Here is a 12,391-nt window from a genome sequence, read left to right on the forward strand (position 1 = left end):
AAACATATAGAGTCCACAAGTAACACTGCCTTTTAATTATAACGCAGACATGACATATTTGAAACCTGTACTTGAAAGAGATAAAAGTTGTGCTACCTGTTAGTAATACATTCTTTCACAACAGGTGTCCTATCAACAGGTGCAGAAGAACAAGCCCATAAGTGGAATCATGTTGTGAAACGCACAGTGCATGTTTCAACAAGAACTGTCAGGATTTAGCAGCTTGCCTTAAACAGACAAATTGAACAGTAAAATGCAATCTTGCCGCAACTAATTCAGGAAGAAATATTTCTGGAGCAATTCTGATGTTTATATATTCAAATCTCTTGTCCTCACCAAGAAAACACATAACAATCAAAATGGGACCTCTTGTATTCATTTGATGCATTGATAGTTTAATTCCATGAGTAAAAACTAGCTTTGCTGGTAGTTTCTGTAATCAGCTGTACAAATGAACATGGATATTTAGTGAAATGATTTTTTTTTTAAATTTCAGGATTATAAAGCAGAGACTTCCAATTTGCTGAATTTCCCAGGCTAGCCCAGCTGGAACGGTTTTGACTTTCAGCTTAACAATTGGAATGTCAGTTATATTGATCCCTGATATACATCTTGTAAAGTATTGAAGAAAACTCACATAAGCACAATGATGTCAAATTTGAAATCTGCAGATCCGCAGCAAAAAGAAATATAAACAGTCTCTAAGAGTTCACAAATTTTAGCTAAGGATGAATCACTTGGATATAAAAGTACTGCTTAAATAGCTCAACAAATTGATTATCTGAAATTATATCATTATAATGCATTTGACCATTATATATTTTAATAAGATCAATTTCTTATATAATACCCAGTACCATTTTTGTATACTATTTCACTGTCAACTTCAATCACCTTCCATACTGTATATGTTAAAACTATTTTTTACTTCAAACATTAAGGATCAGCTAAACTCTGAAATGTGAAATTACTATGTAACATCTGGCCCAGGACATTTATTATTCAAAACCTACTTCATGCAAATAATTATATATTTAAACCAGTACTGTCAAGCCATTATACATCTGGCAAGCTATATTTTAAGATCTCAAATATTTTCAACTGACCTGATATCAAAACCAGCACTTAACTTCAACTCACTGGGCAATCTTAAACAAATGATTTTTTCTTCAGCTTCAATGTCACCTTCCTCTTATTCTCTAATAATTACCTTTATTCTACAATCATTCTAAATGGTACTGAAAAAAAATACTTTTGAGGAAAAATGTGAACTTTTGAGAAAGGAGTATTTTTTTCATCTACTACTTACACTAAAATATCAATAACTTCATGGACAGATGAAACAATTATTTCTTTTTTAAAAAAAGAAATTTCTAAATATTTTTTTCACATTATTTTAATGCAGATCACTAATTTCTGTTTCCTTCTCAGATATCCCAAGGTTGGACTGAGGTTGGACTATGTTACAACTAATGAAAAAGAAATCTTGAAAATAGCCATTGACTGTTATCTATACTTGTTCAAAGCATGCTGGGATCACAAACCAAGTTTGTTGCGGTTGAAAAGAACAAATCATGAAAGATCCAAAAGGATGGCCAAAACATCAACCCAACCTTAGTTTCTACTACCATTTAACATTTTAAAGCCACAAAAATTGGGACAGAGCCAGATTAATATTCTATTTAAAACAATTTTGAGTTTCATTCAAAATTAGTCTAATAAGCCAAACACTGTTATTTATGAAAAGATAACTAATGTAAAATTATACAATTATATAAATGGTAGTTGAATATATGATAATCAAAATTCATTTGATTTATATTTATAAGTTATTTATTTTTTCTAAAATATTTTTCTATTATTGATTGCAATACCAGCTGCCCATTGCTTATAACAGTGTTGGCGGACCTTTTTGGCACTGAGTACTGAAACAGGAGTGCATGCGGACACACGGGGGGGGCACTGGAAACCGGAAGACCAGTTCCCCGGTGCACGCAGGAATGCTGGAAACTGGTGGAGCAGTTCCCCAGTACATATGTGCGTGCTGAGAAGCTGAGCTTCTGGTTTCCGGCAAGCACATGCAGTTGGCCACCTGGTCTTCCGGTTTCTGGTGTGTATGTGCGTAAGAAGACCAGCTGGCCAGCGTGCATGCATGCACCGGAAACTCAACTTCCCAATGCACACATGCATGCCAAGGAGCTGCTCTTCCATTTTCCTGCACTCCTGCATGTGCAAAGACCGCGCATGTGCACGCTGGAACCCAGAAGAGCAATAGATGATGGCTGGCATCCCCAGAGAGATGGCTCTGTGTGACACTTCTGGCACGCATGCCATAGGTTCGCCATCACAGTTATAACATAACCTTTAATCATGAAAGGAAAAAATATTGAACATCCTCAAAAAGCCATTTTTTCCCAAAGGAAAAATTAGTTAAATGAGCTACCAAATCAAGAAAATTGTTCAATACTTGAACCATTCCTACAAGAAAGGGAAATATATTTATGAGCAAGTCTCTAGTTTCAAGAAAATTACATCTCATTCAAGTTTCGATTCAACTTGTTCAGTTTTCACCTGTTTCACTTAACATACTCTAATAGCAGGTGGAATAAAACCGCATAGAACAAAGAAGATGTGACTAATATTAAAGTAATATACATCCTACAAGTTTCATCAAGCAGCAACAGGCTTTGTTAAGTAGATGAGGAAAACTTTTAACTCTTAAACTTTGCCAACATGAAATATAACATGTTTCTTTTTCTTCTTCTTCTAAAGAACAAAGAAAAGCACCTAAATGAGTTTTCTTTCTACTAATAGTTTCACTAATACTACAATTTCACATAATCACAGATAGAGCAAGAAAGACTTTGCTCTTATTTTCTACCCTTGAGTTTAGGAAATAAACATGTGCATTTCAATCTGAGACCCTACCTGTTGAGATATGCCCCAGTACACTAGAACATCATAAGCAGACAAAGCCCTCTACTCTAATACCTCTTTCTGTAGCTACTTAATGGCTGCAATTTCTTCCTATTTGTAAAAGAACTCAAGTCAATGGCTTTAATAATTAATAAAGCAGAGGATGAATAGAAGAATATTGTTTTTAACTATCTTTTGCATCACTGAATCCATTGTAATACACCCAAAATGGATGTGATGACTAGACATATGAAGTAGCTGGCCATAAAAATTTCACAAATTTATGCTAATATATAAAAGATATTAATAAATCAAAATTTTCTTAAAGTTAATAAGTTGCACATAAACTAATTTCTTAGTTTTGTTGTCATAGATTAGTAGTTGAATAAGCCAAATTAGAGGTGTGAAAGCTACATGCTGCAGGAAAGAGGGAGCACATAGGAAGACATCTCATTCTCAGACTAGTAATCAATGTATATTATATTGAGATGTCTAACTATTTACCTCAGCTGGTTTGTAAATAGTGTCACATTCAAAACTAAATAATTGACTAATAATGCCCATGAATGATTATCATTATCTAAATTTCTTTGTCAGTTCATAAGTGCAATCCTTTGTCTTGTTTTACTTTTGCAACAAAAACAAATATTCTTTCGGGATGTTGCATCCTATACCGCTAGAGAGTGACTGGTCGAATTAGGGGGTGGAGTCAAATGAGGAGTTAGTCTGGATCCCTACATAAGGATAAGAGATTGAAGTCTAACTGCTCTTGAAGGCTGTTGAGCCTTAGCTAGTCTGATTCAGGTGCAAACCACCAGTCTAAGGGGATTCCTGTATTACAGGCTTGCACATACTATAAATAGCTAATTGAACTTTTTGAGTGTGGATCTGATTGTTTGCGTCTAACACATATGGCTCGAAAGAGCTCCAATACTTTTAATTATTATACAAGGTAGAGAACTTTGCAGATTTCCCTTGCCATATATGCTAAAGTCTTCTCCAATGCAACTAAGAATAGCAGAGGAATTTTATTCTGTGTCCTGGCAGCCACATACAATTTGGAAATACTTCCAACAGGGAGTTGACACAGTTTAAAAATAGCATTTAAAAAAGAAAAATGGGATTATCTTTGAAAACAATTGTTTACCAGGGCTTGAAGCATGCCATCCATTACAATAGTCCCCTCAATGGTCTGAAAAGAGGATTTAGATAATGTTGAAAGGGTCCAATCCAGGAAGTCTGCCATTCTTTTTTGTCTGACATCAGGGCGGGTAATAAACCTACACACAGAGAAAAAACACACACGTTGCAATTTACCCATTCAGAGCAATTCAACTGGTAACACATTTTTCCTGTTAGCCAAACTGGTTTTTTTTTTTCCCCTGAAGGCAATTGTCCAATGGATGCTTTCCAACATATTTAAATTGGGAACATTCCAACTGTAAGTTCTTTAACTGTATCTTTTCTAAAGAAGGTCATAATGCAGAAATATGGATTGTCACAGTATACATCAAATCATCTTGAAATGGTGGAGGAAAGGAAAGGAAAATAGAAATTCACTTATAGCGTATCATTTTTGACAATATGCCTTAAAAGTATATTTCCCATGTTCCTATAACACAACAAGTAACAAGTAAACAAGTAACTTTCTCCAAATCTTCTTTTCCTACTAGTAGGGAAGGTAAATCTTCCTCAAGCTGATCTCAGTGCAGAGAGATTATATGGACACGTTCATAGTTTTCTTGGTAACAATATGGAAGTTATTGAATGATTATTGAATCTTTTGAATGATGTGGGAGTAGGAATGGATTTCCAGAGAAAAAATTGCAGATTACAGGAACCAGGAGCACTACTCAGGTGATCCTAAGGGCAGAGATAAACCTCCAAGTGCTTCAATGACCCTCTAAAAGGAAGCAGATTACCAGCTGTCTGCAAGGAATATAAATCCTTCCATTCCCCACTATCCTATCAGAGCTGAAGAAGCTTCTTGAATGAGAAGCGAAACGTCTTCAAAAGAAAAAACAAGAAAGTTCAGTTGCCTCCTGAAAAAGCACCTTCGGGACAATATGGAAGTTATTTGTAATTACCTTCTTCCTGTTTTTTGTTTTTTGTATTTCTTTTACCTTTCCCAACTAGCCTACAGTTCAGAAATGTCCTGATGATTTCCCATTCAAATATTAACAAGATCCAACCCTGAGGGTTTTTTTTAATTAGCTAAGTTTGCATGGACCTGTCACCTAGTGTGACATTATATAAAAGCTAGCAGCAAAATAAGGAAGGCTGACCCTGCTTTTTTCCAGTTCAAGGATTGCTAAGGAAATTAGGAAATGACCAGATCTTGGATGTTAAGCAAATTCAAGCCTCAGCTATACTTATATTGTATGTAATTTGATCTTGATTAGAAAGACAATATTGTTATGGTATTGGTCTGTCCCCAAGTACACCGATGTTCTAGTTTATTCATAACCACAGAAGCCCACTGGATGACTTTGGGCCAATTATTCTCTCTCAGTTCAATCTACATCAAGTGGTTGCATTATAGGGAAAAATAGGAGGGCGGAATACTATGTATCTTGGGATCCTCTATGAAAAGTGGGATATAAAGATTATGTAAAATAAATAAACAAACCCCAGGAGCAAAAGTTTATTTTTAAAATGTGATTCTTCCAAATGTATCTTGAACTGTAGGATGAAATGTCTGACTTCTGTTTTTTTTTTAACAAAAGCAATATTAATGTGGATTATGGGCTTCATAATGCTGTATTGTTTTGTCAAATATATTTTCAGTGGATTTGCAATAATTCCTATAAATCCAACACAATATATAAAGTGATTTGCACAAATGTCTTGAAGTTCCCACTAGATATCACTAAAAGCATTCCAATATGTCTTGGCACTTAACATATATTGTATTTCAAGAATGACATGGAAGACACTTCCAGTGAGGCCATGGCATCTCAAATGTCTCTGCCAAAGCAGGACAGTGTTCATGGAAGACATCAGTGGCTGGATATTGGATCCTGGGTGGTGAAATCTCTCCAGAAAAAGAAGAGATTGTGAGATCACCCACATGTACCCTGGGGAACTGATCCTCCTGCTTAGACTGCAAGAAGTGAGGGTTTTTGGTTGGTTTATGAATTGAGCAACTGGAAGTCAAGGGAATACTTCACCTAAATTCACAGTTGTAACACAACTCAATCAAGTCCCATTTCTTAATTGCCTTTGAAATTGCTTTTTACTGATAATATAGGACTTTGAATGTTGGACACTAGAGGGAAGTAGAAAAAATTAAAGATGATAATTAGAAGAATCAGATTTGACAAACTAGAATAAAATGAAGCAAAATATTTAACAGTGGATGGAGACTTGTGAACAATAGGCTTGGAAATTAATTTTAAGAATATCTAACTTCATGGATGAGTAGCGTGCAAATTGTCTTATAAAAAAGAACAGGCTATGCCAGAGATTAATTTTAATGTGCATTTAAACATGAGAAGTTACAAGCATGATGTGGAAAAGTATGGAGGATATGCTGAATATACAAATGAAACTGGATGAAGTCTTGATATTTGAAAGAGACAAGTATGAAAACAGAAAAGTTATTTGGATAACTTCCTTTTACTGGATTTACAAGAGATCTGTTAAAATTTTGAAGAATATTCTGAGAGGAGACCAAGAGAAGATGTAAACATATCAAGCCTGAGAACACTTTTTGAATTAAAGTTTGCATTAAAAGTCAAGATTTTATAAATACGGAAAAGGAACACAGAATTGGCTTATTTGATCAAGTTATCAAGTTATTTGATGTAGTTATCTCTGATAGCCTTTAATGGACTTTGCTGATAAAGAATGAGTGATGAAGTTTTAAGATTTTTGTTTATAATTAAGAGATGAGATATGGGAAGAAAAAAAACATTTGTTGCATTTTAAGAAAAGGTGATAAGTTACTAAAATTATTTGTAGCTGTCATAATGAAGAGGGGTGTTCTTTTTTGTTTGTTTTTTCTATATTTTATTTCTTTTGCTGCTTTCTATTTTTCCTTTTCAATCTTATTTTTTGTAGTCTATTAATTTTTATTTTTATCATTGTAAACTATATCAGAAATTATTTTAAAAATGATTTGGAAGAGTTGCTTCAAATCTCATTAAGTATAACAGTTCTCACCTATTCATTAAGATATACACATTTTTCCAACCTTACACAGACCTGAAAAAATGGGATGCTTTAATGAAAAGCAGAGAAAATCTATAATTGCTGTAATTAAACAAGATCCAAAGACTTTTGAACAATTTTCAAACCATGTGCTCCTTCATATTCTGTGAAATTAGATCTATTCCTTCATAAGATGTTTTAAAAATTACATTTTAATATATTGCCATTATATAGTAGAGCTAAGCTGTAACCTCTGAGGAATTTTGGCAATGTAAATTACAAAAAATAAAGCATTATTAGATGCAAAAGTAAAGCATTATTAGTTGTAAAGCATTATTGATTTATAAATCTATTTATTTGAAGGCCACTTGATTTATAACAACTCTGGGTGGCAAACAATAAACATGGATGCAAAAAACAATTAGCTAAAGCAAAAGCAAACAATAGCCTGGAGGAAACAACCCATATCATGTATTTTTGTTACAATTTTGTTATTAATTTTAAACAAATAGTGTGGAGGGAAGACGAAGAGTTGAGCTATTGAAGGTATTTAAAAAATATTGACATGTTATGTCAAAACTTTTAATTGTTCTGAATACTCTTAATACAAGAAACAAATGCATTTTATTTATATACTGGTTATTTTATTTATATACTGGTTATATACTTTTACTGCAGTCTCAAATTATCCTATTTGGACACATTATGAAAGACCAAAATCTCTAGTGATGGATCTAATGCTGGGAAGAAGAGGATGACCAAAAAAAAATGGTTTCAGTTACAATGGTAAGAGGTCCACCATTAGAAGATTTGAAATACCCAATTAGGAACAGGTCATCATGGAGGAAATCTGTGGTGATTAATGTTAACACCAACTTGATTATTGTTGTTGTTGTTTACAATATTTACTGACTCTTAACATAAAAAAGATCCTATTAAGACAAGTGATTTGATAAAAAATTCTAATAACCCAACTCTCTCTTTACCACAGTTACGAAAAATAATATATTTCATTTGGAATAACTGATTAAATTTCCCTGGTACTGAAATATTTGAATGTCCTTTAGATGTAGACTTATTTCTTATAATAATAGTTCAGCACTGTAAAGACTGCAGCCAGGACAGGATCGCTAAAAAGGGGGAAAAGATATCAATATGCTCCGAGGATGTTCAAGTAAACAAACATTTGTGGGATGGGGAAGAGGAGATGAAAGAACAGTCATATGTGAACTGACTATATTTAGTTGTCTCCAGAAGCCAAATTGTAGGAATTAAGCAGAAAACATTAAGAGAAATTACAATGTTAAGGATTTAAGTTGTCTTTCTTAGGTTCTCTATTAGTTATAACAAAGCTTAATATAGCAGCCGTCATGGCTGGCAGGCTTGTCTCCCATTCTACCCTCCTGTAGCATAGGTGGAAACTCAAAAAACCCCATAGTAATCTTTCTTGGAAGCAAAGTGATTCCAACTCACCAAGAAACCATGCCTACCACCTTCACTAAGAAAAAGGAACAAGTCAGGGGGCTCCATATTTCTACATGTTTTGTTACCCAAACTTAGCAACCACATCCTGATTTCCCCATTCTTGGTTAAACATATAAATAGCTTTACATACAGAGACACACCAGCCCTACACAACACACCAACATTGACAAATTTGCCATATTGTTACCACTATTGGCAGGGATTGCAATAGAAAAATACTTTATGAGCAACTTTGGCCATGAGAGAATTCTGAAGGCTTATCCCTTCTTTATACCCCATCTTCGACATACGACTATAATGGAGTCTGCTCATTATGGTTGTATGTCAACCAATCTTTTTTGTGGTAGTTGTTAAGCAAATGAGGTGATCATTAAGTGAACTAATAGTTCCCTCTGAGCATGGTTTTGATGAAAATCTGAAGAAAGTGCTGGTTTTCAGTAAAACCATCATAAAACGTGATTGCATATATCCGGGATGCTGCAAATGGCCATAAATGCAGCTGTGCTGCCAAGCACCCAAAGTTCAGTCACATGATCATGGAGGAAGCCTGGCCATCGGAACATCATAACTTGACTAGTCGCTAAATGGCTGGTCGTAAGTCAAAGATTGCCTTAATGAAGAAAACAGGAGTTGGCACAATTAGTAAGCTTACTTCTTGCCCTGAAGCAAATTCTCATGCTGCTATTGTGTATATTGATTTAAGTGCTTATTTATTCATACTACACATGTATACAGCTGCCCAATGGAACAGGTAAGTCTAGGCTTATTGATAATGCTACATTTTTTTAAAAAAAAGGTTCACATTCTTCTCTATCAGCATAAGAAACTTACTTTGAGACCAGGACTGCAGCTGCATCACGAGACTTATCACTTACAACAAGGTATGACTAAAAGTAAGAAGAGATTTGAGTTGAAATTTATCATATTAAAATTGATCATATAAAGTAAATTATATAAATGAACTTCACTTTGTGTGTGTGTGTGTGTGTGTGTGTGTGTATGCAAATCAGGATGGATGAAAAGTTGAAATTTGAGAAAGATAATTAAAAAAAAAACCATTTCTATATAGAATGTTAAGCTAGCATATAAATAAACTGCCAAAAAGTCTGCAAAATTTAAAGATGTGTAGGATAGGCACTTGTAAACAAAACTGTCTTCAAAACTGCTTTAGGAATAGTTTATTTTAATTGCCCACTGCATTTTCCTTTTCAACATTTATATGAACAGAATCAGAAAATACATATTTCTAAACACAATATTTGTTTTAAATTCTGCAACATACTATAGTGCTGGTAAAGGATCATGAATTAGAAAATAAAGTATGCAACTTCAAAACAAAGACACAGTAGCTTTTAAAGGGTCAGTTAACTTTGTTATCAAAACTGATTCTATAAATGAGATTCCCCACCATCAATTAGTATACGATACGCTTAAATGATCATTATGATAATTTGTATAACAAAATGCATAGAGGTACCCGGATTAAGCAGAAAAAAACTATGTTTAAGTTATAATCACTTTTATCAAGTGAAAGAAGCCATTCTATAAATAATGATTTTATGAAGTACACCTACTTTTGCTACTGCCAGAATTCGATCCATTGTTGATACACGAGAGCATCCTTCTATGGAAGAGATATTTCCATCCAGCCGTACCAAATCAAATGGGATCAAACATGTTACAGATAACCACAACAGGAGCATGTAACGAGTCTCCCAGATCTAACAAGGCAGGAAAAGAATCAGAATAAAATACATAGTGAATGTTCTCAGAAAACTTCCAGTGTACATTGTGAAAACTATTTCTACTTGCAAAATCGAGATAGGAAATTATCTTGATGATAAATTAAGACAAGTATGATAAAAAAGGAGGCATGTTTAGTTCTATTAGGATTTGAGTTTTGTTGAACCCAAAGACAAAGTAAACATAAACACTAGAGTTTTGGAAAAATACTTTGAATGCAAAACATTTCAATCTCAAAGTGGGTCTGATATCTGAAGTACTCCTAGCTTGATTCAAAGTTGGGGGAAACTGTTCAAAGCTCAAAACATTTTGCATTTGATATATTTTGTTTATCACTTGCAACGATCCATAAGTAGATAGAATCTGAAACAGTTTTGCCATTCTGTTAACTTTAATCAAGTTCAAAGTTAATAGCTGGTCATTTTCAAATTGCAACTCAGAAACAAAAAATAATTTTGACAATGTATGTCTCTAAGCAGAATGATCAGCATTCATCAAAGCTAAACTAGCTAACATGTTACCTAGTAATAAGTATTGAATCAAACTTAGTTTGGGGTGTAGATTGTGTCTCATCATCCTAATATTGTATTTGCCTAATGGTAGAGTAGAGTTCGTTCATTATAATCTCTGTAGTAATACTGACAGTAACACCAAGGCTTGGGGAATGTTTCAGCAGCCTGCTTTCTGTGTGGACAGTGGACTGCTATAATGGAATGAACTCATTCATAGAGAGGACTTTAGGTAACAAGAGCATACCTCATATTCTTTTGGATTCTGAGCTACAAGCATATCGAGAACAGGCTGTACATCTGCTACTTCATGAGGAAATAATCGCAAGAAGGTTTTATATCCTCGTACCTAGGTGAACAAAAGCATTTCCAGTTTAATGATTCATCTCCATTTATGGAAATGTAAAAATAAATTCCATTGTTTAATTAATATTTGACATCACACCAGCTCTCAAGCTCAAGGGAACTTTCAAGTTGTGCATTTGCAATGCAATAGGCAAACAACTGATGTTTATGTAATCAACACAATGATAAGAGCCATAAAGTACCAATAATAATAGTAAAAATATAAAATAATTACAGTTAAATTGCATATATGTAAGGATCTATTAAAAAACAGAGGGAGATTTTAGGCTCTGTGGAGTTTATTTAAGGACTACTAACTTTTCAATTGCAAACTATGAAAGAGCAATTCTATAAAGCCTTGTCCTTTATGGATAGATCCATAAACCACTGCAAAAGTACAGACTCTCAAAATTTCAAATATTCATTTGATAATAACGATTGTCCCTCTTTTATCTAATTTGAGAGTAGCAGTAAAGTCATATTATTATTATATTAAAATTAAATTTTACCTTTGAAATAATGTAGAGAAACTGAAAGGCCAGATGAATTAGAAGAGGAGGAGATGCTTCACATCGGATAATATCTAGCAACAAATTCAACATCCATTCTAGAGAAAACATAGAGAAATGGGTGAGGCAATAAAGGAAAAATTAGTTGGCTTTTTGTCTCCCGCTAAACAGCCTCACAAATAAGTATCAGAATGGATTACCTAATTTGTTTCATGGAAAACACATGTTGCTGTTATGATCTGACAGTGACTTTCTTCAGATATTGAAATGTTGTCACAAAGTAGAGGAAGAGATTGGACTAAGATTGCGTAAGACCAAAGAAAACAGGCAAAGGAAGATAAATATGGTATCACAATGTTTCACTTTCCTACTTCAGCCCTAATTCTGTGCTCTTACTATTGGATAATGGTACGCTGATCATTGAGAAAATCTATGTGGTCACTAGGAGTTGGAAATTACTTGATGGTAATAATCAGTTGACAGACATCTCTAGATCTGAGTTTGGTTTTTCCAGATGCTGATTATGTTCTCCTGATCAAATTATATGATAGGTGAATGATTAATTCTTGCCTGATCTGAGTTTATTGCTCAGGAAAGTATCCATAAGATAGAAATAAATGTTCTACTGCACACATCTGATGCACTTTCAACAGAAAGAGTAGAGTTGGCCTACAACTCAAATGAGGCACATGCTTGGCAAGAAGCACTTGCCATCTCTTGTCAAAATTCAAA

The 12,391-nt window shown here is 33.9% G+C and overlaps 1 protein-coding gene across 2 annotated transcripts in view; it reads right to left on the minus strand.

Annotated features, from left to right (window-relative positions):
• TBCD (tubulin folding cofactor D) overlaps positions 1–12,391 on the minus strand; it is a 281,979-nt gene that overhangs the window by 127,265 nt on the left and 142,323 nt on the right. For both annotated transcript variants that reach the window (XM_087924756.1, XM_087924755.1), the window contains 5 exons: positions 11,660–11,757; positions 11,053–11,154; positions 10,128–10,274; positions 9,385–9,440; positions 4,064–4,196 (listed from right to left, as the gene is read on the minus strand). In XM_087924756.1, the coding sequence (XP_087780882.1) occupies positions 4,064–4,196; positions 9,385–9,440; positions 10,128–10,274; positions 11,053–11,154; positions 11,660–11,757 (536 nt within the window). The remainder of the gene's footprint in view (positions 1–4,063; positions 4,197–9,384; positions 9,441–10,127; positions 10,275–11,052; positions 11,155–11,659; positions 11,758–12,391) is intronic.

Source organism: Pseudonaja textilis, chromosome 2 (assembly GCF_049901715.1).
Source record: "Pseudonaja textilis isolate UNSWEBS1 chromosome 2, rPseTex1.2, whole genome shotgun sequence".
NCBI classification, from domain to species: domain Eukaryota; kingdom Metazoa; phylum Chordata; class Lepidosauria; order Squamata; family Elapidae; genus Pseudonaja; species Pseudonaja textilis.